We start from the raw sequence: 27,667 nt of genomic DNA, 5'->3' as shown, positions 1-27,667 counted from the left end.
GCGGGCAGGTTAACGTGTAAATAACACTGTTGGCCTCTTGAGGTTGGCGGATGTTCGCCATGATGATGTCTTCCGTGGCTTTGCTTTTGCTAAGGAGGGTGGATGGGATCGTTGGAGATAGGGCGAGTCACCATTTGCAGCAACCTCCCCGTGGTGTGACTTGGGAAATTTTCGTCACTTCTGCTGAGAAGTGACGACAATTTGCTGATGGCTGCAACTTAGGAACTTCTTTTGTGACCTGGCGTTCGAGCCTTGATGGACTTCCAAGTCTTTTAACGAGGAGAAAAGATTGAAAATAAATGGTATTTTTGGTAAAAACTTGATATATCTTTTGATGTGAACCTAGAAAACCTACTCCTATTTCTTTGAAAATTCCTAACAAACATTACAAACACTTCAATTGCTATTTCGTTCTTCGTATTCTGTTTCGCTCATTTGCATAGCTCTGAAGCGTCTCCTTTCGGTTCCCCAGCGAACGTGTAAGACGATAACACAGCTTTCATCCTTATCGATTAGCTCTCTAATTAAAAGCAGATACAAGACCCCAAAATGAAGGCAGTCATTTTCATTACCGATAGACATAGCTTCTTATAAATTCTGTATAATAGAACGAGTAAACTGTGACAGCAGGTTTGAAACGTCATAATGTCCATTGGTGGGGACATTCGGGTTAAAAAAGATATGATGCTGGAGTTTACGATCCCACGAGCTTATCGTCGACCAATCCGCTCATATTTTGGTATGGGGGATGCCTTGAATGATCGCTGATCAGACAGCGAGCGCGATTAAGACTTCCAAACAGTTGTCGACCATTGATCGACGTGTTCAGTGAAAACTCGTGCTCTGTGTTGGTAGATGAGCGTGGTATGCAGAGTTCTTTTTCGCACCACAGAACCACACGACATTTATAAAGCTACGCCTCGTAAACATCTACGCGATTCGTGCACGAAGAACGCAACGACCACAGAAGAGGCGGTATGTATTGCAAAAGTTATTTAATCGTGGGCATATACAAACGTGTAAATAGAATACGAGGCTGCTGACTTCCCTTATAATTATAACCTCGAGTTCTCGCGGTTAGTTGCCAGTACAGTGTCAGTTTTCACTGCTCCAATGACCTTTCATTTTTTTCATCGATTTCCTCGCGCCAAGGTTTCATGGTGCATCGTGCATATGCGTGCGGCTGATAATTCAGACGATAAATGAGAAAAACAACGTAACAATTTTAATGCAGTATATGACAGTCATAGAATTGCTCTACCGATAAGAGCGAGCTTATCGATTCGTCAATTTCCCGCCACATTTTAAGTTCCCCTTTACGAAGAAAACGACGACGTTCTGCGATTTTTCTTCAAAATCTTGGCTTCTGGACAAAGATGAAGCTTCTTGAACAGAATTATGTAAATTTCGTCAATAAAACTTTGCTCAGTTGTCTGGTCAAGGCTAACAAGTTAGTCAGTATTATTATTCGGGGAAAAAAAAAAATATAATTTAAGGGTATTATGAAAGAAATATTTTTGATTTGTTTAATGATCCAGGGAAACTGAGTTGTTTAGCAGAGTGTTAATAATCTATTTAGTTTTTTATTAGTGACTGTAATAATGACTATGCAAATCATTTTTTTCATCTCTTCGGCATTTAATTACATAGTGGTTATATCATACTGAAATGAATACGTAGAATATAATAAGCGACCTATAAAGACATTAATTTATTTAACTTTTTCCAGCAGTTTCAATCATTTCGATCATGGTGGAAGGCGGAAGACAGAACGGTCAGGTCTGCTTGATCAGCAGTGGTGTCGATCAGTAAGCAAATCAGTCATCTGTTTTTATTTAATATTTATTCTGTGACTCTTACCCAGCGAATTGCTTCTCAAGCTTCATCGATACCGCGCTTTGAACAGTCTCTACGCACAATAACAAAGTCTATGCGTTCGTATGCACAGTGCAACTGGTATAATAATTTATTTTGCTCCATATTGTTTCTGGTGTTGAAAATTCTGCTCGAACGCGTTTGTCGGCTTTGCAACTGAGTAAAAGATATGGTATGCGGTCGATAGACGGATTGCAATGGCCTCGTGATTACATACATCGTCTCGACGCATTGTCGGAAGCATCCGTGATAGAATTTTTAAGAAGTCTCGTAGGTTTCTTCAATTCCTTGAATTTTTATACTCATGAAACGCGGACGATGAAACATCGCTTGCATTTCTTATGATCCATGTTCCTGAATTCCCTCGCGTTATTATTTAAGACTAGAATCGATTATTTGATACTTGAACACCCTGTATATATGACCCACCATGTATATTTCATCTTATTCACACCTTTAAACTCTAGTTGCATTAGTACTTGTTATTCCGTGCAGACTATCAGCTTAATGAGATGATTCTGAATGAGTCAATTGATCCAGCAGAAATTGCTGCAGCTCCTACTTGGAATATTATAGATCATAGTCCATCGATGTTTACTTTCTCTCCTCTTCTAAAAAAACATGCAGTCACCTTTATCGTAACAGCTCATCAGAAAGTATTGGAGCTTTTTCGATAAATCCGATCGAACACCGATAACTTGACCGATAAGACGATACGGTTCTCCGTCGACTTCGAGCTTTGTTGTAACAAATCTTACTGATTATACTTGCAAAGCATGTAGGCATGCTGATTTATATAGAATATATGCATTGCTGATTTGAAAGATCGCAGAATGATATGTTATTAAGTTTAACTGTGTCAGAGTATACAGCGCAGATCACACTACATGTTGGTATGAAACCCGCTGTAACGAGACAATAATTACGTTCTTATCGTAACCAGAGAACAACGACAATCGCTCGCACGGACTTTGAGCTTCTGGTTGTGTAAGCGACCTTTATTCCGGCTAGCTTTGCGAAGTATCTCACGATAGCTTCATTCACGGCAATACGAGTTTTTCTAACGCATCGAATTTGCATCGATGATGACAAAGGACTTTCCTTTTATTTTCCGATGGTTTTTCTGCATTATGCATATAATCTGCATATAAAAATCTTTGAGACTGACATCGACATTACCGTCTACATTTCAGTGTAATTTATTTAATCTATGAATGTATCAGTAGTCTTATATTATACACACTATAAACGTATACCATGGGATTTTATCTTTCGACGAGTTTCGGTGGAGTATCCACGTGCACATACTTCGCGGGGCCAAACCAGTTCGGTGCATACTAAAGAGTATACGACATGTCCTTCTAAAACACTTTCGTGTACACGGGTACAATGACATCGCGATTCTGTAAGGGGTTTACGTGACTTGTGCCATGCAAATTGTACCTACAAGGAAAATACAAGGGAACCTCGAAGTTCGAGGATATGGTTTGAATTTTAAGCTGGTGGACCTCTGAGTGAAAATTTGCCCATTTCAAATAATGTAAATTGAAGTCATTCGTTTCAGACACACAAAATTAACATGTTAAATGCCTATTTCCAAAGACTATAATGGTAAATACCTACTCATGGATCAAGTTTTATGTATAATAAGGCATCACTTAAAAAGACATGTGACTCTGAGAAAAGCAAAATTTTTCTCGAGCTTTTACTCGAAGATTGAACTTCGACATTTCATTATAAATATAATAATCGCCGAGTGGAATGTTATAGATTATGAAAGCGAAAAAAGAACGATTCAGATGTAACTAAATCCTGTCGTATCAGTCATTTACAAAGTCCACTTTTTATAGAGAATAACTGCGGAATCTTGCTCTGCGTTTCGATCATTAAAGCGTTTTATTATAAACGATGCTATTATAGCTAATACATGAACAACTTGTGCATCCATTATCGCTGTTACTGTCGTTTCTTCTAGACATTTACGTGTTATACCTTGGAAAATACAGCTCGTAATATTGATTCATAAACCAAGTCATAGAATTCAGAGTGTCATGCGTCATCGGCAATTTACTGTGCGACATTCACGTACTATATTTTTTTTTCTCTTGGTCGAGGATCGCCAAGGCTTGTTCCATCAATAATGAATCGTCTTCGTGTTGTCTCGAGCCGAACAGTTAACGAATAGAGCATGTTGCTCTTATCGAGTGCTGTAACGAACTACTTTGCTCCTTCTTAAGTCCAACACGTACAGTATGACGCCCATGAAACGTGACACGACGAACCTCGGACGTCAAAGCGGTGCTTTCTCGACGACATCCGTTTCGCGGCTCATTGTCTTTTGCACACGCGAGAGAAATGTAAACTGTCGTTAATCAGTCAGTGAGTAACGGCCGATTCGCGAGGGTGTTCGCGATTCGCAATGCATTAAAACCCCATCGCCAAATCTGGGTACTCCGCGTTGCTTCTCTGACCTTTGCTCGCTGAAATTCAATGAGGAAAACATCAACCCGCGATTCCTTGCAATTAAATCGCCCCGAGATTATGTTGTATTCATAAATATCAAATCGACGTTGTGGTCACGCTCTAGACGGTAGCTCGAAGCTAGATCATTCCAAAGATCCATGACAGTGCCTCGTCAGGCAAGAAACAAGTTTCTCTTCGACAATTACGATAGCAGAATATTTCAATACTAAAGCACCAAGTTCTTTTACATTCCACGAAGACTGTATACAGAAAACAAACTGTTCTCCCAGTGAACCTTCAACAAGCACTGGCTAGCGAGACAATAATGCCCTCGTCGGAAGATATCAGCCTGACCGATATGAGCGGGAGGGAATCTGAACAGGGGTAAATCGGTAGAAGTCGTGGCTAAGTAGCTGACCGAATGATTAAAGGAGTGTATTAACCAGAGTCGCAGACTTTGGTCTCATTAACAGCCCAGCCTACCGCCAATTTTCGTCCTCCTCCTCTCGACGATCGTCTTCCTTTGTCGCGTGGTTTAAAACGCGTCGGGGGAGGCGGTGAAGGGGAATTGATAAGAGAAGGTAGGAAAGAGTAACGAAGCGAGAAAGAGCGCTCTGGAAAGCAACGACGGTCAATGGTGATGGCCGTGGTGCAGCGAAACGATAGAGTCCAAGCTTGGACTCCAAGCCAGTCAGTCTCGAGACACCGAGGTTCGAGCATCGTGCACGGAGTGCCAAGCTGTGTTGTCCACTTCCTTTTTACGTTCTCGTTAGTGACACAGCCGCGTCACTCCGAGCGAGCTCGCCATTCGCAAACTCGTCGAGTACCGCGGGTGTCCCCTGACCTCTCGAATCGAGACGTGATTCGAGAACGTGGAGCTGAAGAACTAGGATGTGCTTCGTCGCTGGTTCGTGAATAGAGTCGATGGTCTACGCAGTTGGTTTCAAGGCACGGCCTCCTCTTTTTGTTCAACTTCCCACGCGTCGTTGTGCCGCCGGCTGAGCAACAACGCGGGTTATTCGAAATCCCCTGCTGGGAGTCGACGAATCTTTGCTTCCGCTTGCCTTCGATGGAGGCCCATGGGTCCTCGTAAATTCTAATCCAAGAATACTTGAAGTTTGCTATCTCCAAGTGGGAGATCCTACTTGATAATATTCAAAAGATTGCTGATACTTCAGCATTTCGTCAGACTGAATCGGCATAAATAATATAGCTATTTGCAATTCTTTTTTTGTACAAAGGTCGATCGAAAATCGTGATTTCAGTAGCTAGTTTCTTTTAACGCGGAAGCAGATATTGGTAAATTACGATAGCCCCGTTTTGAAGCTGGTTTCGGCGAGTTTCTGTTGGAAGAACCATCAATTTTCAATGGAATAATTTTTTCAGGCGATGAATAACTTCGTTCATTCGTTGAGGAGAACACAGTGTCGCGAAAAGACTGATTCGTTTGAATGAGAATTGACTGTGGAAGGAGGAATTTAGAACTCTGTTTACAAGTTAGAATTAAGTTCGTGGTTGAGTAGAGACTGTGCAACAATCACGAGCAAAGATGAAGCTTGAGGGGAACTCTTCGCGAGAAGATAACACCAATGAAATTTTGTTGGAACCCAGGAAAGGGTCGGGAACGCGGTTGCAAATCGTACCTGTGCAGCCAAAAACGATCACTCATCTGCCAAAAAGGCCGCCAGTGGATCTAGCATTCACTGACTTGACGTATAAAGTGCGCGAAGGACGCAGAAGCAGTGAGTATCTTTTGAAAATCCACTTTTGCATTTATGCCCAACCTGCATGCGATCATGTAATTGCTTCTTGCACAAATTCTAGCTTAGATGCATTCACGGTTTCGGATGTTGCATCGGTAAATCGGACGGACGAAACTAGTTTCCAATGACATTGACCACAAAAGTGAAAGTAAATGCTATTTGCCAGAGAGAAGGGCGAATCGCAGTCCACGTGCTTGCAATGGTTGCATATTCCGTGTTGATATGTTCTTATCATAATGCAGTGTAGGTGCCGATAGAATGCGACCCATTTAAAAAAAAAAAAGAAATACTACTGAAACATAGATAGCTCGGTCATGTTTTATTCGCGTGATACTATTGCCGTGTGAAATAGAAAATGATTCTGCAGAGATAAGCCGTGATCCTTGTTAAAAAAAGGAGATAAAGATTGCTGTCGTTTTATTTGTATTATATCAGAAAAGCTGTGCAACACAGTTTACTAGAACGAATGAAATTAGCGTCCAAGATTTTGTAAGAAGACCGGTTACGGCATAAGGCTTCACAGTCTTCAGACACGATTTCCAAAGCGGCTTTTAAAACACACGGTTGATATCTACTGTGTTCCACTTAAAATGCACGTGTATTTAGAGAAAATTCAAGTCCACGGATTCAGGAAACACGGAGTAATAATAACCACCAAGGCAACAATGGACACAGCAATTTGAAAACTCGAGTCTTTGTTCCCACTTATCATTCATTTATACTCTGACCAAGTTACTGTTCCACTTGCAGCAGCTGTGCGATAAGCTCTGTTTTTCTGGCTATTGAGTTGGCATTTACATTGCACTTATGCTGACGATACAAGGAAAACACAATTCAATAATTTTACAAACTTCCTGCAGTTGATCTGCTGTTTAAACTAATTACTAGAAAAGATTACTTTTCTAAGATTACTTTTCATAGATTTTGATAAGCATTCTTGAAGCGTTATCGATGATTTGCATCAATTCAAAGCTTCCTGGAATTTGGATAATGTACATCTTTGTGTAGGTAACATACGTTTACGCGTGTACACACATGTAAATAGGGCAGTCGGAGCAAAATGACCGGTTGTAGAAAGTGAACGTATATGTTATGGCATCATTTTTGCAATCTCTGTTTTGCGCAACTGGAAGCAGCAACTCTTTAAAGCTAGCCTTCCTAAAGCATTAAACAGATTTTTCTATGCTAATGTGCTTAATTGGAGATTGCATATAAATTGAAATTGCATGATAGATGCATGCACACTGTCGTGGAATCATCTCCAATTATTAGATGTATCACTCAATAAATTCATGTCCCTGATTTCCTTTTACATAATATTCTCTAAATTTTTAACGTCAGTATAATGTAATTGCAACATCATCTTTAATTTATAGAACGTCACTTTTTGCAACGAGGTCTAGCTTTTTCAAACGAGATGAAATATCATGTTATAATTTCAATAATAAAAAAAGTATTTAGTGTCACGTAATCTTGAATAAGTACATGCACGGTATTGTCGTGTCATTTGACGATAATAACATCGTAACTGACTTGCTGTATTGCACAATTCACAGTGCATAGTAAAACATCACGAACAATTACAAATTTAATTCGATGAATATCCAGCTATTAAAGCAGAATATCAATGAAGTTTCAAATTTCATTACATCCATGTAACATAGTTCGTGCGTAACTTTCAAGTTTCAAACGATAAAGTGATCCTCGTTATTTCCTGATATCTACTGTTGTGTCAAAGTATGACGATAGAAAAAATAATGCATGAGTACGCATGACTGCCGATATTAAAAAGTTGCAATTTCTTGTTTTCAAGTGTTTACATGTCCCAAGTGCTCATTATCTGTTTTTTTTTTTCAGATGTGAAGACAATCCTAAAGTCCGTCAGCGGAAGGCTCCGATCTGGAGAACTGACGGCCATTATGGGGCCTTCCGGTGCAGGAAAGTCTACTCTTTTAAACATCCTGACCGGATACAAGTGAGTCATTATGTTTATAGGTTTCGTAACGGGATCGTTATTCACTAAGAAATCATCATTTCCTGATATTGATAGCAGCGTGATTCTCTTTATCGTTCGCTACAAATTGGAAACTGTAGATAAAACCAAAATTGTAACCAAAATACGCTTCGATTTTGTTTCCCGAAACGCAAAGCATTTTGGATCGTGCTTTCCAAACGTTTAGTTTCACTTTCTTCGATCGCTCGTGATTTCACTTTCTTTCTAGGATGCGATTTCGCTTTCTTCGCGACTCGTTGTTACTCAACCTTCTCACGAGGACTTTTTCGATTACATAGTTTGGTCCACGCGCTTTCTAAAATGTCTTCAAATTTGTGCTCGCTAAACACGGTCGAGAAATGAATATCTGTTGCGAGAAGGTAAAATATGCAATGGTTGTTAGCGGTTCGTTAGTCAAACCGGTTTCTTATTGCGGGCCTATAAGCTGAATTCGGCGATTGAAGACACAATACGAGCTGGGCCTACAATTTATTCTGCTGTCCAGTATTATTCCATTTCATTTTCTGACGTCGCGGCCATGATAATTCCTCTATGAATTATGCGAACGAAAAAGGTGTTTGGTAGCTAGCAGAGAATAAAAATTATTGTCGTTCCTGTTTCATTCTCCTTGAGAAGTTTAGACTCCGTTTAGGTGCCATCGGTCACCTAAATGCGAGCCATTCCACTAAACAGAAACGTGAAAAGGTTACAAATGTATGCTCAGGTCGACTGGCGTGGAAGGAAGTATCACGATGAACGGCCACGAGAGGAATCTTAGCACCTTTAGAAAGCTTTCCTGTTACATCATGCAAGACAATCAGCTTCACGCAAATTTAACTGTGGCCGAGGCCATGAAAGTTGCCTCAAATCTGAAACTTGGGACGGACGTCAGTAAAGCGGAAAAGGAAGAAGTGGTACGTCCACGTTGAACTTTTTCTTGGATTTCGCAGACGTCAATTTTTACAGATTTTTTATTTAATGGAATTTTATCCACTCCGTTTAACGCCAGATGCTGTATCACTTAATATTAAAATGAAGGAGGAAAACGAGTGAACGAAAGAAGATTTGTGTCCACGTTTTCTTACTTCCATAATGCTTAACAGGAAAACTTTGGCTCGTTAATAAAATATTTACTTTTCTTTACGTTCCAGATTCAAGAGATTCTTGAGACGCTTGGATTGTCGGAACACCATCGAACCATGACCTCGAACTTAAGTGGTGGACAGAAGAAGAGGCTTTCGATTGCTCTCGAATTGGTCAATAATCCTCCTATCATGTTTTTCGACGAACCGACGAGGTAAAGAAGAAAAGACTTATAAATTTATATAACAGATGGTTTTGTTAGTCACGCGAGTGAATACGCATGGGAAAAGGGAAATGAAGCAAAATTGGGTCATGGCTTAGAAATATTAATCAAACCCATTAATGCAACATCATCCGAGAATGCTTTATAGTATTTGTATTTCCACTTTCACCACTCTCAGTAACAGAGAAACCCGACCAGTTTTTATATAACGTTGCAATGAAAGCATGGTCAGTGTCAGACAATGATCCTCAAAGTTTCCATCCCTGCGGCGAAGAAATTATATTGAAAAGCATCAAAATTGCAGTTGCAAACAAAAAATATTCTAACTTCTAGAATCCATCGAGTATATTAAAATGATATCTATAATCTTAATAACTTTCTCTCTGATATTTTCTCACTTTATATTTTTTTGTGAAATTATTCACTCAGTTAAGATAAATATTATTGCAACGCTTAAATGTTAAAAATGTAATGAAAGAATAATTGCGCGACTAGCTGGAGAAAGTAGGACTTTTTAAAACACTTCTTGCTTTCTCTACACTCGCGCGTACTTACTCTTCTAAACATTAGATATCATATTTTAAGGCACAAGTAGCATGATGTACTTTGCACTATATTTTGTCCCTCACGTTTACAACCTGAGTACGTATTTCCATTTATAAGTTAGTGTCTTTGCAAGTGACTAATTGATATATTTCGAAGACGCGTGTTCGACCGGTTTTCCTGAGGTTTTTAAAGGCGTGAAAAAAACAAACGTTCAATGACCAACGATCCAAGGTCCATACTTATTTGTAATCGTACATCATTCAGGAGAAAGGAACGCCATATTTTCGTGACTGAGCATTTCGTTGTCTTACTTTAGAAGGCGAGCAATATGAAACCATGTTATGGGGAATAGCTCGACAATTTGTATTAATAAATTTGTATGGGAAGTGCGAGAGGAACCGTCACTAAACTTCCAAGAAGACCAGGAATAAAAATCGTCTTTGCCGCGACCTGTTTCGCTGGTCAATACCTTAGACAAAACATATTCGTTTTAGGATGAAATCACGAGATACATTTCTTGAAATCGGGCACTCGTGGTCGTGAGAAAAATGTAGGAACCGGATAAAAAACTATTAAAATTATTCATGTGACTAATTCACGATTTTCCTGGAAGTGAAAATAACGTGTACCTACTTAGTATGGCTATCCCATGATTTCGGGTATGGGTACATCTGTAACAAATAACAAACTTTATCGTATTATTTACAGTGGTTTAGATTCGTCATCTTGTTTTCAATGCATATCGCTCCTGAAGACCTTAGCTAGAGGGGGAAGGACGATAATCTGTACCATCCATCAACCCAGTGCCAGGTTATTTGAAATGTTCGATGCTCTGTACACACTGGCCGAAGGACAGTGTGTTTATCAGGGATCTACGTCACAATTGGTGCCTTTCCTAAGAAACATTGGACTTAACTGCCCAAGTTATCATAATCCAGCCTCCTTCAGTAAGCTTTATTTTCTAATTTATCTTCTTCTAATATACAATTTGGAAGCATGATATTTACTATTTCAATTTCTTTCACAGTCATTGAAGTATCTTGCGGCGAATATGGAGACAATATCAGAAATCTGGTAACTGCTATCAAGAATGGAAAATACGATATTCGAGAGGGACATCCGTTCCCTGATAGCAAGTTAGAGCCGCTCAACAACAGCTCGAGCGAGCAGTTTCAAAAAGGCATCGAAGGTGGAGAAAACGCTGAATTAAAAGATAAGAACGATGTGAAGAATCTCGAGGAGAAATTCCAAGACAGCAAAATGAAAGAGACGAATAAGGGAGCATTTCTTCCGTCCTATGCGACCAACGACATTGCTAAACAAAGTACTTATGAATAAACAATCCCCTAGCTATCCTCTCGCTGTATTTTTCAATACAGTACTTTTAATATAATTCTTTTTCAATGTTGCATAGTGGAAGTAGCAATTCCAATCGATCCAGACAAGAAAGACAATGCTGAAGTAGCGTTGTTGGACGATTCGATTGTTGTTACGCCAGAAAGATATCCTACGTCGGAGTGTCAACAGTTTTGGATCGTTTTAAAGAGGACCCTACTTTTCAGTCGCAGAGATTGGGTAAGTTATTCCATTCTCTTTAACAAATTTATCATTAACTATTACTCTGAATTTTTATATAACCATTTTTTATTTTTTTAGACTCTTATGTACCTCCGACTGTTCGCTCATGTTCTCGTGGGATTATTGATCGGTACACTTTACTACGACATCGGAAACGACGGCGCTAAAGTACTTAGCAACCTTGGTTTCCTCTTCTTCAACATGCTGTTTCTCATGTACACATCTATGACCATCACGATTTTATCTTGTACGTTTATTTTCTTACTTTCTTCATCGATGTAACAGTTTAATTCAACATTACCATTCTTTACAGTCCCATTGGAGCTACCGGTGCTTCTCAAGGAAAACTTTAACAGGTGGTATTCTCTCAAGGCTTACTATCTAGCCATTACTTTATCGGATATACCATTCCAGGTGAGAATACAAAATAATTACCCTCTCAAAAAATGTATTTTACATCATATCTAACTACTGCAATTTTCCTTGCAGGCAATATTCTGCATAGTATACGTCACGATCGTATATTTCATGACAAGTCAACCAACAGAAATAATGAGATTCAGTATGTTCATGGGGACATGTCTACTAATTTCGTTCGTGGCTCAGTCGGTTGGCCTTGTCGTTGGAGCAGCCATGAACGTGCAGAATGGCGTATTCTTAGCGCCAGTCATGTCCGTACCGTTCCTCTTGTTCTCTGGCTTCTTCGTCAGCTTTGATGCTATTCCCGTGTATCTCAGATGGATCACTTATCTGAGTTACATCAGATACGGTTTCGAAGGAACTGCCTTAGCCACTTACTCCTTCGGTCGAGAGAAACTGAAATGTTTCCAGGTACAGTACTCCTCGTCAAAACTTTCTGCTATTACCATGTATCCATCTTCAACAAGATTGATAATAATTTGCAATGATTTTGCAGGTGTACTGCCACTTCAAAAATCCAGAAACCACGTTGGAGGAGTTGGATATGCTCGACGCTGATTTTACTCTCGATATTCTTGCCCTGCTTTTGATATTCCTTGTTCTCCGAATTGTCGCCTATCTATTCCTTCGTTGGAAACTAAAGACTGCGCGATAGATCATCGTACGATCGTTTAACGAATATTCAAGTTCGAGTCTGCCTTTTGGATAAACGATCGCTAAATAATCACACGGCAATGCATTTTTCTTGGTATCGCCGTGCAGTAGTAGCAGATGATCGATAATTTTGCGTATCTCGAGGATTTAATTTCTCCGACAACTTGTAATTGTCGAAGGAACTATGCCTCCAATGTGCGATGAATATTAAGTACCGTTCGTGTTTGTAGTTATTATAGGTGGAACCCAGAAGGTCCAAACCATGTAATTTATTCGTGTCTATCGATTACACAAAGGGAAAACTCTGTAGTAATTTTCGCGACATATTCGTTCAGGGTACTTCTTCGCCTTTTTTGTTTATTATGTTTGTTACACGATAGCACATTTGAATAGTCGCGTGAGCACGCACGTTGATCTCGAATCGATCGTAGACGTGCGTTCTACGCGCGTTTGTGTGCGTGTGCCTGTGTGAGTGAGCGTGTGTACCACAGTTCTTTTAGGACGATGATAAGAGGAAGAAAGGGGGATACGTTTGAGAGATCCCAATCTGATGTAACTTTATTCTCTGGAAGGAATAAGAGGCCTTAAGTGACATCGTTTCACTAGCGATCACATTTGTTATCCACCTATGGCTGTGAGTTTGACGATGCAGGAGAATTACGAAAGCAAAGACCGATTATCTGTTGTGTTGTATTTTAAACGCGAATGTGTAATACGATGCTCTGTTAAGAGCAACGTCCACGATAATCAACGGTTATCTTGCCAGTGTTACCGTGTATATCTCGAATATAACATTTTCGAATAACGCGTCTCAAATTTTCTGCCAAATTCGTTGTTGCTTGAGAACTTACGATTCATAGAGAGTCGATTGAAGTTTTACAGTTCATCATAACACTTACAATGGACCTCTATCTTGTATGTAGTAGAGATACCGAACAATTTATATTTTATAAGGAAATCTACTTTTATAAATGTGAGTCACGCGAATACGCGGGTATAGGGTATCCCAGAAGCTTTAAAAAAAGAAACAAATTTATCGTTAGTTCTCGTCACGAATTGTATGTTAGGGATTGTTATCGCTTGTAGTGAAGAAACGACAAATCAAAAGTACGTATGTTACTTCATACTACAACTTCATTCGTATCTTTATTCCTTTTTTAAATAATACTGACTTGATAGATGTACTTCAACGGGAAATGTGTTTGTATCTATTTACACGAATGGGATAAATTATACACATTTATACAGGAATTATTTCTGCGTGATCGATACTGATCAGTACACGCATACTTTTGTAAAATATCATGCAGACAGGTGCATGAATCTATGTTGGATTGGCATAATCTTTCTTGTATTTTATAGCATATAATTATTGTGAATAAAAATATGCTTTTCATACATTTGCATCGTTCGAGACCTTCGTCTGCTCTCCTCTCTCCAAGAGTCGACAACCCAAACATTTTTTAAAACTAGTGTTAAGGTCTTAATTGAGAACCAGAATGCAGAATTTATATTTTCAGGCAGAAGAAAGAACATCAAAAAAATTTGTTCACTCGAAAATAAGGGTCCAAAAAAATTCAAGTCCATAAGACATCGAAATTGAAAACTTTAAATGCCAATATCTCGAAAACAAAAGCACGTGACTTAAAAGTCATTTTCCTTACAGCCATAGATGCAAGAGCTTTAACTTAGTACCTCACGATGCAGAAACCAAATGCACGCATTTTCTGATGGTCAAAGGAATCCCACTTGATTAAGATCTTTCGTGGAAAAGAACGAAAAGGAAATTGTTAAAAGGAATACAGGGAACAGTAATTTACACGCGACGTGTGGCTTACTCTCTGCTATCAAGCATAATGAATGGAAATTAAAACACGTTTGCAGGCAACCGTAACAATGGGTTCATGGGAATGCAGCGTTTGAAACAATACCCCATGGAGGTCTGTAATTTCGTTCGTGGACAGGCCGTGCAAGAGGTGATTCCACGGAAATATCCCTGCGTAATTCGACGATCAGAGCATGCGTGTACGTATCACAAACGAAAAACACGTTTAGGCTGATATACAGCCAGTCCGCCACCGTTACTCAACGAGTGCGGAGTCAATTGGGGTTTTTACGGTTCGAGTCTTCCAAATTCTAAATTGACACGCATTAGTTACAGCTATACTTATCGATGACGTTCGTGAATAAGGGAAACAGCTGCGAGTATCCTTAAATAGTATCGAGTGCAACTCGAGTAAATGACGGGTTCGTGAGACATTTCTTATCTTAAGACCCGAACATAAACCATGTTAGGAATGTATCTTTGTCCTGTGCACATTGTTTGCACTGGCGTTTGTGTGATAAAAACGACGATTAGCATCGGCCATAGCAGAGGGGTAACGTAAACGAATTTTCTAATTCTGATCCCCTAGAGTTGAATGAATCTGAATAATTTCTCGTGGGGAGATATCAGTGTGTTTAAGCAGTGTTTGATTAATTCAGCGGCAATTACTTGTTTTTCACTTTTGACTATCATATCACGATGTGTAACGTACACTAGCTTTTGAACTTTAAGTATAGTTCACGTTTAAAGTTTAACATCGAACTGTCGTTCAGTTTTTCAGTATTTTCTTCTGGTCATCGATTTTTGCAAATCATGTCTCCACTAATCTGAATACACGAAAACATTTTCGTTTCGTTGAAAAATGAGAAAGTACCTGACGAGTCTTTTCTGCACCAATTGATCTTTCTTATAAATTTGATATCAGAAGATCTGACATCTCTATTTCCTATCCTCTTTTTGTGGCACATCAGTAAAATAGTATTAAAAATAAAATATAGACTATAAAGGAAGGAGAAGACTTCTGAACCCGCATATAAAGCGAGTTATTATATGTAAGAGCGCTGTTAGAACAAGATAACCGATATGGAGTTTTACTGATAAAAAATCGTCTCTTTTTCTTATTCATTTTCATTTGCGTTGAACCTTACTTTGATGGAACGATACAAGCTACACACACAGCATCATCACATGGAATGGTGGTCGGGGCCGGTGTGAAACACAGGCAGCCACTAATGCTTTGTGTGCGCGTGTCTATGTAGCATCGTCCAGAATAGGGACCTCAGCATAGCTACTTGAACGTCAGTCTTCTCCAGCGATCCGCAGTGTTTCGTTCCTATGCACTCTATAGCCTTATCGTTAAGTCGTGCCATCTCTTAAAAAAGATCGCGTTGCCTAGTATTACAGTTCACAAAATCTGCGAATCTTCGACTTTGTAATGTCACATTCCCTTCATAACTGAATATAGTGTCTCCTCAATACAAGCTCGCTGCTCTATAACAAGTTTTATAGGATAGAACACGCTTCTATGCGCATTGTGAGTAATAGTACACACAAAGAAGGCTGTTTTGCTCTAAATTCACTTTTGCTTCAAGTTACATTAAATAGCAGTGACCTTGCTTTATATATTAATTCAGGATATTATACTTCATTGAGCTTTTGAACTAAGACTTTGGAACTAAGGATTTGGTGATCTTGGAAGATTGTTCCAGTAATCAATTGTATTCATTTCTCGGGGGTTTCCAGTTCGCTAAATTGTTCGGGGAACGATAGTAATGGCTCCAGTGAGGCGAATATAAGTTCTTGGAAGTACAGGACAACCATGACATTAAAATCGGAATTGGAGGGAACGGAGAACGGCGATGTCTACGAGGGATCGAAACGCGCGCGAGACATCGACGCGTCGATGTCGTTATCGCATCTCAAAAAAATGACCCCTATCGACATTGAATTTCATGACGTGACGTACTCGGTACCCAGCGGTAGAAAAGGTACGGAAATGATCGTAAGTATGAGGTTCATTTGACAGATGATTTTAAATGTAATGAATGCACTGGCTATCGAGGAAATCGGAAAATACTTAATCAATGTTCGAGAGAGATTTATGGCTTGTGTGGCGTTGAATAAAAAATCATGTTGTAGCTTTTGTTTTAAACTCTAATATTGTACTATTCGATAATTAATCTTTAGTACTAGAAGCTTATATAACTAATGATTCCTTCCATGATATTTATGGCTGTCTGCATGTATTAATTTTTAGAATAAATTATCATAAAGTACAAAAAATGGTGCAAAGACTAATATATTTTTAAGCAGCTGCTAGTTCTTATCTTCTCAGATAAAATCTGACTTCTTTTTACAAGTTGTACGTATTAACTTCATGAATGTAGTAAACAAAAAAAAATGTAAATCTTAGCGAGATCTTCATAAAGGTGTGATAAATTGTAAGTAAGATTTATGCATTTCAACATCTAGCAGGGTAACAAAAAACGGAATAATTTTGCGGTACGTTAGAGTCTTGTATGATGACTGAATTCCTATGCATGTCTTGTGTCATAATAACTGAAAAACGTTTTCATCATTCTGTTCTTAATCTCTTATATCGTTGTTTTATAAATACAATGTTGGTTGTATTCTTGCAGTACCACATTGTTGGGTTGTATTTATAGGGTCCTAAACAAATTTAGAAATATTCTTTAGGTAGACGAGAATTAAACTTAATAAGAAAAGTCCCCTCAACTCGGCAATAATTTTATCTTTTCAGTATCTTTAAGAGACAGTAATTACCTATCATTATTATGTCATTAAAATATTAGATATTAATGCACTTTGTACAATAACACGTGACTCGTTGTACGCACTACATTTAGAACTAATATTCTTTGACCCACCCATTTTTTAATGACTCTAGAATCATTCAAATGAAGTTTTTCACGGAGAAAAACAGAAGTAGGTTTTTCGCGATTTGAAAAACAAAGTACTTCATTACTGCACTTCGATGGTCTTTGTTTTTTAGATTGCAACGTTAATTACTTCGATGACATCAAAGTACTATCAAAGAAATTAGGACGCGAATCCACGCACATAGATCATTTGCATGGAGCATGATACCTGAACCGAAATGTGTGGATACGATTACATTGGGATTTAGTTAGATTTTCACCCGGTTGCTTCACAAAAGAACTGATTCAGACAATGCTTTTACGTGAAACCCTGCAGTGGCTTTGGTAGATTGAAATTAAGCTGAAAGAGACAAGGGTCTTTTACTCGTTTTAATAAAAGAGCGTTAGTAGAATCGTAATTCATTCAGTTCTAATGACAGTTCATGAAATAATGACCCCAGTTAGACAATAATTTTAATCGTCCTGCCACCGTTATAACTCTATTTCACTTTCCATGTTTCTGTAACGCCTTCAACCTTTCTCCTTGCAAATAACAAGAAGGACAAGACAAGTGAATGTCTTAGACTGCTACGCGCATCAATGTTCTAATTAGCTATTTCTAGGGAACGGGTAGAGATTTCTGAAGCAAGACGTGTTATCCTTACTCTACATAAGAAAATTGAATACAAACTGCAACGATGCAAATTTGACGCATTGGTATGACGCGCAAAATAAAAAGGAAGTGTTGTTAATACGAATCTACTTGAATATACGCAAGCAGGAGGAAAAATTTAATGAAAATGTTTATTACGTAATACAATTAACGTTTATCCATTGTTCTACTATACAAGACAATATTTCTGACATGAAAACTCGTTTTTTGATTAGAAACAAGAATTGGATAATTATAATTTCAAATGAAATTGTCTTCTAGAGGAAGCAAGAATTCATGCGATTGAAAAAACTCATGACAGATTTCAGTCTTAGTCTTAATCGTTCTTTGTTAAGTCTTGCATGATGAATCAACCCATTGTATATGAATGGTTATTAAAAACGTCATCAGTTAATTACATCGTATGAACTTGGAAACATGGAAAAAACAAAAGTGAAGAAATCTACGCTTTAAGTATAATTTAGAACTTTACAATTTTTGAAATTTTGAATCTTTAAATTTTTGAATTGTTGAATTTTGAAATTTTGAATTTTTGAATTTTTGAATCTTGAATTTTTGAATTTTTGAATTTTTGAATTTTTCAAACTACTCAAATATGAAAATACAGATTTTTCTTTTCATTATCTTAACTTCTGAGTTCAAGTTCGTAGAAAATGTGACTATAACTGAGAATTTCCTCATTATTTTTTAACTTTTTCACACCTGGCGGGTTCTGACGTGTATCGATGACAAATACCATCTCCTAAAACTATAGCTACAGATACGAAAACGTTGAATTGCACCAGCAACAATAAACTACAGACTTTGAAAGGATGTAAAAGTATGTTGACAGTGGTTAATGTGATAAGTGATGATAAATACTTGAATCAACATATACGACTTTAATGCGTAAAAGTACATGAGATACGTTTAATATTTAGCTATGTAAACGATACGATTACTATGTAAAAGGAAGCTAAAATTATTCGGTAGCCCTCAGATACGCAGTAGTATCAATGTATAGTACTTCCTTTGGAATTTTTAAAACAGTCCACGCACGCATTCTTTATCTTAAAAAATCGATCGTTTCGAGCGTAAAAACCATAAATGATTGATCACAAATTACAGTAAACTTGTTCACTTATCGCCTCTTTACGATGCATTAATTACGTAATAACGTTACTCTGAATTACATAATACTGTCGTAGGTTGTCATAGAATAATAAATGTTTCTACCATTATGTCGTAGGTTCGAAGGTAATTTTAAGAGGGATTAATGGACAATTCAAGTCTGCACAGCTGACTGCCATTCTGGGTCCTTCGGGAGCTGGAAAATCCAGCTTATTACATGTCCTCTCAGGATATAAGTAAGAAATTAGCAAGATACCATTTCCTTGCACTCATTTCTAGCGAACAACTTATTTATTTTCGTTAACTTCTCATCATAATGATCGTTGCATGACTGTTATTGTTTAACATTTCACCTAAAGCGTGCGAATCACAAGTCATTGACCTCTCGACTTATGACAAACAAGCGGAAGCTCTACTAAGCCAGAGTTAACACGAATTCTAGCATTCGATCGATAGACTAAATAGTTGTTGATGACGCAAAGCCAGACATGCAGCGATCTTTCGTTCTTACTTTCAACACCGAGGAAATTATTTTCAGATCGGCGGGCGTCACTGGCTTCATAAACATTAATGGGCTAACACGGAACGTGAAATATTTAAAAAAGATATCGTGCTACATTATGCAAGAAGACCTCATACAACCAAGGCTCACTGTACTTGAGGCTGTACAATTTGCCGCGGACTTGAAGCTTGGCAATGTTCCGAAAGAAACGAAACAAGCTGCTGTGAGCATGCCTTTTCTCAATTTTCATTTTTTAACTCAGAATAATTTGGCAACAAAAAATTGGTTCCAGTTTTTATGGAGGTTTTTGTAAATGGGAGACTCGAATCTTTAAATTCATGGTGATTTTGATAGTAAAAAAAATTGTTTAAGGAAACTGGGGTCGTTTGACTTTTTTACAGATTTTTAGTAAAAGACTGTCTTCAATTCTCCATCGGTTCTTTTGTATAGAATAATCTTTATAGAAATTCAACTTAGGGCTGTGAAAGTAGAGGATTCGCCCTTTAAAATGACTCTAGGAAGATTAATATACGACATCTATTCACGAAGCTACAGCAATTCAAAGATTGACTGAATCACTGTACATTCTCGAAGGGAGAAGAGTGTTCAAATTGCATCGCGCGTCCCTATTTGTATTCTCGCTGCATTTCACGAGACACGAGTAATGGAAAAGGGAGAGAAACTTTCGAAGAATCCCTTTGTGCATTGCGTAACCATTGTTCACTCGATATTTGAATATTTTCTCCACGTAATCCACTAAACTTTACCTCCTAGCCCACTTTTACCTCAACAGTTTAGTACCTAAACCTTTCATAAAAGAGGGAGAGTATAAAAAACTAAAGTAGTACGAATGCTTTCAGATAAAAGAAATCCTCAACGTTTTGCGACTCAACCCTGCGAAAGACACAATTACCGAGCGCCTATCTGGAGGAGAAAGGAAGAGGCTTTCGATCGCCTTGGAAGTAGTGAACAATCCCCCCGTTATATTTCTTGACGAGCCAACCACGTGAGTACTTCACTCATTAGCAAAAATGTTAAGAAGCAATCGGTTGAGTATGAACTATCCCAGAGGATTGGACGAAATATCTGCGGCCCAGTGTATCGAACTTCTCGAATGCTTCGCACGATTAGGGAGAACAGTGGTATGCTCGCTCCACACACCAAGCGCAAGTATTTTTGCGAAATTCGACCATGTCTACGTTGTGGCGGGTGGACAATGTGCCTATAGAAACAGCGTAGACAATCTGATACCATTTCTCCAACAAGTTGGCATCGAGTGCCCGAAACACTACAATCCTGCCGATTTTGGTGAGTGTTTAGAATAATATGAATCTTAAAACAGCGAATTGGTTTTAAAAAGAATTCTGACTTTTGCAGTGATAGAAATATCTGCGGGCGATTATGGCTCCGAATGGGTAAGCCGATTGATAAATTTGACGAATTCGGTACCAATTGTTCCTGTTTCTCAATCGAGGAAACATGAATTCGAACACTCTAAAGAGATACCGAAACTTTCCTGGTATAATCAATTCACGATACTATCGAAGAGGATGTTACTACAGTTATACAGAAATAAGGTAAGAAGAAAAGATGAGATCTAGTATTTGAAATGATTGATAAAGTATCTTGACGAATAATCTCTGTTTTACAGAATTACATCTATCTGAAAATAGTTCTACATATATTCCTTGGCTTCATCATTGGCGGTCTATTTTTAAATGTTGGAAACGACGGGTCAAAAACCTTATTCAACTTCGGCTTTTGCTTCGCTTGTTTGATAGTTTTCCTCTACGTTCCTATGTTACCGGTATTGCTACACTGTAAGAGAAAAAAAATTGTACGAGGAAAATCGAGAATTACTGGGAATGAATTCCTTTCATTTCTGAATGATTATTATAGGGTATTTCCTATAACAGGCGTAAAAATAAATCCTCGATTGTCCTCTTTATAATCACCATCGTACACTACTACTCCACATTTACGTTATGTTTTTAAATGATCTCGAAATTATAGTTCCCTCAGAAGTGCAACTGGTTAAACGAGAATATTTCAACAGGTGGTACAACCTATGCCCATATTATTGTGCTTTCACTCTAATCAACATACCCGTGCAGGTCAGTAACTAATAAATTTGTTAAAAAGTTATGTCATGGCGCAAAAATATTCTACTTCATTAACAGATTATATAATTTTCAGTTGCTGGTGGGAACTATATACCTATCTATGGTTTATGTCATCACGGGACAGCCTATGGAACTTTTTAGATTCTCAATGTTCTTTAGTATCTGCTTTATATGCATGTTCATAGGAGAAAGTATGGCTTTAGCCATAGCAAGTACCCTCAATATTGTGGTATGCTTCTCTGATCAAGATTTTATAGTTGTATGTTGACAATAGTTCTAATTAGTTCTGTAATTATTTTTTAGAATGGTATATTTGCTGGACCAGCAATGTCTGTTCCCCTAATGCTGGTCGCAGTGCAGGGACTGGGTGAAACAGATACTTTACCGATTTATAGGAAGTTAATAATGTATCTGAGCTATATTCGATATGGTTTAGAAGGTCTCATAACTGCATTGTACAGTCATAATAGAGAAAAATTGCATTGCCCACCCGAAGAGATATTTTGCGAGTTCAGTGCGCCTCGACAACTTTTGCGCAGCATGCGTAAGATATTTTCAAATTCATGCAATCTACGAGTCTAAACGTTTGAAATTACTTGCTAATTTTCATTCAATTTTTACTGTATGGTACAGTAAATTTTGCTCCAAGTTATTATTCAGAACAGTAGAGTGTACTGTATATAAAAAAATGCAATGAATTGACTACTGTTACTAAATTGTGTATTGAACAAATATTAATCTATATTTCCCTCAATTTAGAAAGTGATTTCAAACTTTTGGCTAATAATGTATGTATAATACGCATAACACGGTTTCTTAAAAATGCAATAAATGTAAAATTTTGTATTTCAGAAATGGAAGATGTAGTGTTTTGGGTGGATTTCGCCGCCCTCATAGTCATTCTTATTTTTTTAAAAGTTATTACCTATTATTTACTGAAACAAAGATTTAAACCGAACAGAACGTTTCAGACGCTTCACCTCATCGGAAGATTAATGAAGAGTCACTTTAACATCGACAATTAGAAGCTAGTCTCGTTATTTTTTATGTAAGTTACTACTTGGTACAAAAAAATATTTTTTTATATATTTTTCATGTGATAACGAATTGAATAATTAATCGTAAATAAAAAATTTTCGATTTTTTAAAATAAATTACATTTCAACTGTGTTATTCGTTTAGATGAATAAAAATGAACCACAGTTCATAATTTCAAGCTTCAATTACGCCATTTTATGTCCGAAAAAAAGTATTTAAAAAATATATGAAACTAAATTTCCTTCTTAATAAAAAAGAATTGATTTCTTTTTAAAATTCGAATTCATAAAAAAATATTCAATTGAAAACGTTCGGTTCATTTTTGTCCACCCTATATGTACGCGTATGTAGATATCCGAAATTCGAGTTCGCCATAAATTATTTTAATATCACTTACCAAAAGGGTGGAGGGGTCGCCATGATGGATCAGCATCCTTAGCGTGGGTCCTTTTTCATCTTTCGTCTCAGAATGATAGGCATCAGAAGATATCCAAATACACTTAGAGAAAAAAATGATCAATTAGTACATATTTTGCTATATCAAAATACTGCGGATATTAATCACAATCAAAAACTAATATATCGTAACGTCTATAAAGATCATCGATCAAGATGTATCTCATTTAACCGTTATGCCACAGATACATATTACGAGAAATTTGCGAAAGAAAGGGTTATAGAGACTAAAAAAATAGTAAAACAGATTCTCCTAACTTTAATATATTACCTTATCACAATTTTTCCATCGATGCGACTAAATTACCACATTTTAGACACAATAATATCGCGTAACATTTTTGCACTCGCAGTTCGAACAAGAAGCCGGTTGCACTAACTAGAAATATCGAATCGAAGTAGGATTTTCGAATTTTCTATTTCGATTATCGAATCGATGGTTAAGTGGCGGCACCTAGCGGCGACTAACATAAATAATATTATTGAAACCATGATTGCACACATGTATTTTAGGTTACACTCAAGAAGGATCGCAGGAACAAAGAATAAGAAATCTAATCTATAACAAGATGAACACGTGAATTGATAATGCTTGTTACGTTCGCGTCACTGTTTAAATCGACATAAAACAAATAGATACATATGTATGGCGTAGATAAAAAATGGATAAAATACAGTTTGTTTAGCAATGAATATTACATAATTTTTAACATATTTCGTTCAAAGTCAAATTGCTCAGGTGTAAATACTAATTATGTGAGAAGATAATCTCATGAGTTTGTCAATCACTTAGGTAAATTAGCGTATTAGGATAATATACCTGACAATAAAGGTCTACAAAAAGTTAACTTAACAATTTTTTTTTATTGATTATAGTACAAAAATGAATTAATTTATTGTTCGATAGAAAATGTAATTAATGACAGAAATTCTCTCTGGAAAAATCGAATACACTGCAATTAATCGTTATCTTTTCTTGATTGGTCGAAGAAAATGTTATACGCCCAGAAAAGCTAACGAGATAAACGATATTTTCAAGTTTCCGATTTCTTATCTATATGCGTTACGGATAACTTCTAACATAGGACGCGGATAAAGCAGCCCAAGTCCTTTGTTTTGAACGCTCTGTAAAAGTTATGTTGCAGATGTTCAGGTAGTTGACCATCTGCAACGTGGCGGAGAAATATATAGTGGGGCGACGTGCATAAAAGGCGAGTGGGAGCGCGCGGCTCGACTCAGCTATTTAAACGGTCGCTGAACGCACGCCAATTCAAATCCGCTTGGTACACTAGAACTTTAGTTTTCCAGAGATGTTCAGCCGCAGGATAAGTTTACTCTTGTTTCTCCTCGCTGTCTTCAACAGGTGAGTATAAAACTGTTTAAATAAGAAATTTTGCAAGGAGTAAATTCGTTCCCAAACATTCTTCTTCTATTATTCTATTACATCGTGTTACCATTTTCTCTGTTTTACTGGAATCGACTATTATTACAGACATGCGATAGGAAGATCAAGTAACTTCGATATTATTATTTTTACTCAACGCTGGCCTGCAACCATTTGCCATTTATGGCAGGAAAATTCACCGTGGCATCAATGTGCGTTGCCATCGGACATTAACGAGTGGACAATTCACGGTATTTGGCCTTCTCAGTATCACAAAATAGGACCGCTATTTTGTAATCCTTCTTTGCCATTCAGTATAAGTGCTTTAAAGCCTATTGAAGGACAGCTAAAAGAGAAATGGATAGATATTGAATATGGTAGAGACTCTTATTCACTCTGGCAACACGAATGGGAGAAACATGGTACTTGCGCGGCAGTGTTGGAACCGATGAGCACTGAGATAAAGTATTTCCAAAAAGGTGTTTCTCTACTAAAACAGTATGACATGAAAAATGTATTGAGCCAAGCAAACATTGTACCTGGTAACTCATATGCTGTGACTGATATTCTTAATGCAATTCAGGAGGTATTAGGTAAACGAGGCATGGTCGTGTGTAGAAAAGACAAGGTACGAACTAATCTTTTAGCATTATTCAGTTGAATTTGTGTAGTTAATACGAAACTTATTTCAGAGCTCTGGTCAATCGTACATAATGGAAGTACGAGTATGTCTAAACAAAGCGTTAGAATTGATTGATTGTGACGACGCGTACGAGTACCCTACCAACTGCAATACCTATGAAAGTGTGGTGTACCCAAGTAGGTCGGACTACTATAGCGTACAACAAACGTAATTATATTGTTCATGAATTTTATCCTACAAGGATTATCAAGATTTGAATAAATTAAGAATGGATTAGAGCATACCATAAATATCTATTTCATTTTATAAACAGGCAAAAAATTGGAAAATTAATTTCCTATTATTTTCAAATGTATATTTTCCTTTTTCTTTACTTTCCTGTAAGCTGCATCTCCGAATAACAGGTGCTACAGAAACTTGTTTCCTCGTAAATTAGAAAAGAAAGTATATTTATGCGTAGAAATATCGCTGTTCTTATAAATCGTTTGACATTGTACACTGATACATTAACTTGCAAATTGTGATACTGATTGCGCAGCAAGTAGCAGTTAATAGTTACGGAAATTACTCCATTTTTTTCTGAACGATTACAACTGCTGATGGTACTAGGCCTGCAAGTAAGTAATCATGATGAGCAAATGAACTTTGATCCATGCAATATATGTGTACATGATTATTAAAAAACATACCTAAAACATCTAGTGGAGTGTCATAATCATCTTCTACAAACACTTTCTTTGGGAAGTTTGTCATTAAGTTAAATGGACCTGAACCATCTGTCCTATTCATTTCAATGAACAGCCTCACAGCAGATAACTGTTCTTTACTGCCAAAGCTTTGTGTTAATGTTTGTCCATTAGTAAGTCTAATCTAAATAGTTAAACATTATTATTCCATCTACATATTATTAATTAGAGTATGTATATATAATTATATTACCTGTAGTTTTGTTTCACTATAGTCTTTCCTATGATGTAATGCAGAGGATGAAGTTACAGAAGGAGATTCCTTAGGTACACTTTCAGCATCAACTTTAGCACGTCTGGCTGCTTTGTCAGCTTCAATTTGTGCTCTTACCCTTTGTCTTGCAAGCTTCTCCTCTTCTTTTTCTCGTTTTCTTTCCTCTAATAGCTTTTTCATTTCCAGTTCTTCCAACCTGTAATTAAAACACACAAGTAAATAGGACTATTATACTTCATTCATAAAAATCAAATAACTTACTTTCTCCTAGTTTCAGCCATTTCTTTCCCTGACCGGATTCTATTCTTCTCCCTTTCATAAGCATCCTTCTTTTCCTGTTCCTCCCTTTCTTTGTGCTTCTGTTTCAGCTTTTCTGTTAATATTCTCAATTGTTCTTTTCTTTCCTCATCTGTAAGAGGCTTCTTTTCTTCTGTACTTTCAGAAAATCTATCGTGCCCTGATTTTGTTGCATGAAATTCAATCTCCAAATTAGATTTAAACAGTTTCCCGCACCTGAACAAAAACACTGTTTACAGTAATCATGTCTGCCTGAGCATGAATGCAGTGAAAGAAGATCTACTTACACATCACATTTCATAGATTTTGCAACCTCAGTAGTTGATACCTGACCACTAACATTGGCAGTGTTATCTTCAGCTGGTGTTTGAGCAATGGATACTGGTGCACTTTCAGCAATAGGTGGTTCAGGTGATGGTTCTGCATCATCTGAATGAGCCAAGAGCCTAAAATAAAAATTAAAATCGTCATCGGACGATGCGAATGAAGTCACGGCCTTTCTCGTACCATTCCATTGCCGCAACGACACCGCTGTTTCCAGTGATCTCTAAAGCTTTTTCCCTAAAAGAAGGTGTACATGAAAATCTAAAAGGTTAAGCATGTCGATCGAGGAATCGTTAGTAATTCTTACGCCTTAGGCAAGCTGAAACCCATATCGACTAGCACATTTATATCACTCGACGACATTTTACGCTTCTGCTTCTTTAAACGTTCAACGAATATACTTCACCGTCAATAAATTATGCGACAACGAAACGATCAAAAACTAAACGTCACGTTGGACAGACACGCTACCTAGGCCACGAAAATACGTTGCAAAACTTTACCGGTGACATGCAACACAAAAAATTTATACAACACTATTAGAAATACATCGAATCTATTGAAGAGGGCACCGCTCTCTCGAAGATAAACCATTAGTCATTTCTCTCTGGGTAAATGACAGTGATAAAATAAAGTTGAATTAATTACTATTATAATATGATATAAATGATTATAGATGATTATGAATTTATTAGCAATTAGAGGTGTAGAACCACTACAGAGATTCTGCAAGGTATTATACAACAATGTTGAGCACTAGAAACGTTTATTTATTCTTAAAAAGACAATAATTGTGAGCAGAAGTATGCGTAGATAGGTAATTAATGCGAGAAAACGATTTTTTTAATTTATGAG

At 37.4% G+C, this 27,667-nt stretch overlaps 5 protein-coding genes across 12 annotated transcripts; 4 read left to right on the top strand and 1 right to left on the bottom strand.

The window, feature by feature from the left end:
* Positions 1-848: 848 nt before the first annotated feature.
* LOC143182560 (ATP-binding cassette subfamily G member 4) lies at positions 849-13,998 on the top strand. Of its 4 annotated transcripts, none has more exons than XM_076383610.1 (13): positions 849-975; positions 1,730-1,808; positions 5,950-6,080; positions 7,959-8,076; positions 8,819-9,008; positions 9,246-9,391; positions 10,655-10,893; positions 10,974-11,270; positions 11,361-11,521; positions 11,603-11,771; positions 11,838-11,938; positions 12,014-12,355; positions 12,441-13,998. In XM_076383610.1, exons 2-13 carry the CDS (start codon positions 1,750-1,752, stop codon positions 12,597-12,599), a joined length of 2,112 nt encoding a protein of 703 aa, XP_076239725.1. In that variant the 5' UTR covers positions 849-975; positions 1,730-1,749; the 3' UTR covers positions 12,600-13,998. The 4 variants fall into 4 exon arrangements, with proteins under 4 accessions (XP_076239725.1, XP_076239727.1, XP_076239723.1 ...); XM_076383612.1 differs by having other exon boundaries at positions 857-975; positions 1,733-1,808; XM_076383608.1 differs by lacking the exons at positions 849-975; positions 1,730-1,808 and adding an exon at positions 5,044-5,286 and having other exon boundaries at positions 5,725-6,080.
* Positions 13,999-14,698: 700 nt separating this feature from the next.
* On the top strand, positions 14,699-22,735 carry LOC143182561 (ATP-binding cassette sub-family G member 1). Of its 3 annotated transcripts, none has more exons than XM_076383615.1 (12): positions 14,699-14,845; positions 16,167-16,411; positions 19,204-19,321; positions 19,624-19,810; positions 20,448-20,593; positions 20,657-20,895; positions 20,965-21,164; positions 21,239-21,407; positions 21,601-21,701; positions 21,784-21,939; positions 22,014-22,254; positions 22,563-22,735. In XM_076383615.1, exons 2-12 carry the CDS (start codon positions 16,243-16,245, stop codon positions 22,733-22,735), a joined length of 1,899 nt encoding a protein of 632 aa, XP_076239730.1. In that variant the 5' UTR covers positions 14,699-14,845; positions 16,167-16,242. The 3 variants fall into 3 exon arrangements, with proteins under 3 accessions (XP_076239730.1, XP_076239728.1, XP_076239729.1); XM_076383613.1 differs by having other exon boundaries at positions 14,699-14,976; XM_076383614.1 differs by lacking the exon at positions 14,699-14,845 and adding an exon at positions 15,394-15,957.
* LOC143182564 (uncharacterized) lies at positions 22,646-23,698 on the top strand. Its single transcript, XM_076383620.1, has 2 exons — positions 22,646-22,758; positions 23,152-23,698. The coding sequence occupies exon 2, from the start codon at positions 23,218-23,220 to the stop codon at positions 23,581-23,583; it is 366 nt and encodes a 121-aa protein (XP_076239735.1). The 5' UTR covers positions 22,646-22,758; positions 23,152-23,217; the 3' UTR covers positions 23,584-23,698.
* Positions 23,699-23,787: 89 nt separating this feature from the next.
* On the top strand, positions 23,788-25,543 carry LOC143182563 (ribonuclease Oy-like). 3 transcript variants are annotated; one of them, XM_076383619.1, is made up of 4 exons: positions 23,788-23,997; positions 24,350-24,567; positions 24,697-25,216; positions 25,281-25,543. In XM_076383619.1, exons 2-4 carry the CDS (start codon positions 24,515-24,517, stop codon positions 25,440-25,442), a joined length of 735 nt encoding a protein of 244 aa, XP_076239734.1. In that variant the 5' UTR covers positions 23,788-23,997; positions 24,350-24,514; the 3' UTR covers positions 25,443-25,543. The 3 variants fall into 3 exon arrangements, with proteins under 3 accessions (XP_076239734.1, XP_076239733.1, XP_076239732.1); XM_076383618.1 differs by having other exon boundaries at positions 24,339-24,567; XM_076383617.1 differs by lacking the exon at positions 23,788-23,997 and having other exon boundaries at positions 24,248-24,567.
* A 116-nt stretch (positions 25,544-25,659) lies between these two features.
* LOC143182562 (UBX domain-containing protein 1) lies at positions 25,660-27,647 on the bottom strand. The gene is made up of 7 exons (XM_076383616.1): positions 27,120-27,647; positions 26,996-27,049; positions 26,776-26,934; positions 26,453-26,704; positions 26,171-26,387; positions 25,921-26,101; positions 25,660-25,842 (listed from the first exon to the last, which is right to left on the bottom strand). The coding sequence occupies exons 1-7, from the start codon at positions 27,173-27,175 to the stop codon at positions 25,796-25,798; spliced, it is 966 nt and encodes a 321-aa protein (XP_076239731.1). The 5' UTR covers positions 27,176-27,647; the 3' UTR covers positions 25,660-25,795.
* Between the last annotated feature and the right edge of the window lie 20 nt (positions 27,648-27,667).

The sequence above is a fragment of the Calliopsis andreniformis genome, chromosome 8 (assembly GCF_051401765.1).
Source record: "Calliopsis andreniformis isolate RMS-2024a chromosome 8, iyCalAndr_principal, whole genome shotgun sequence".
Taxonomy (NCBI): Eukaryota; Metazoa; Arthropoda; class Insecta; order Hymenoptera; family Andrenidae; genus Calliopsis; species Calliopsis andreniformis.
This window is presented reverse-complemented; position numbering and strand designations above follow the sequence as displayed.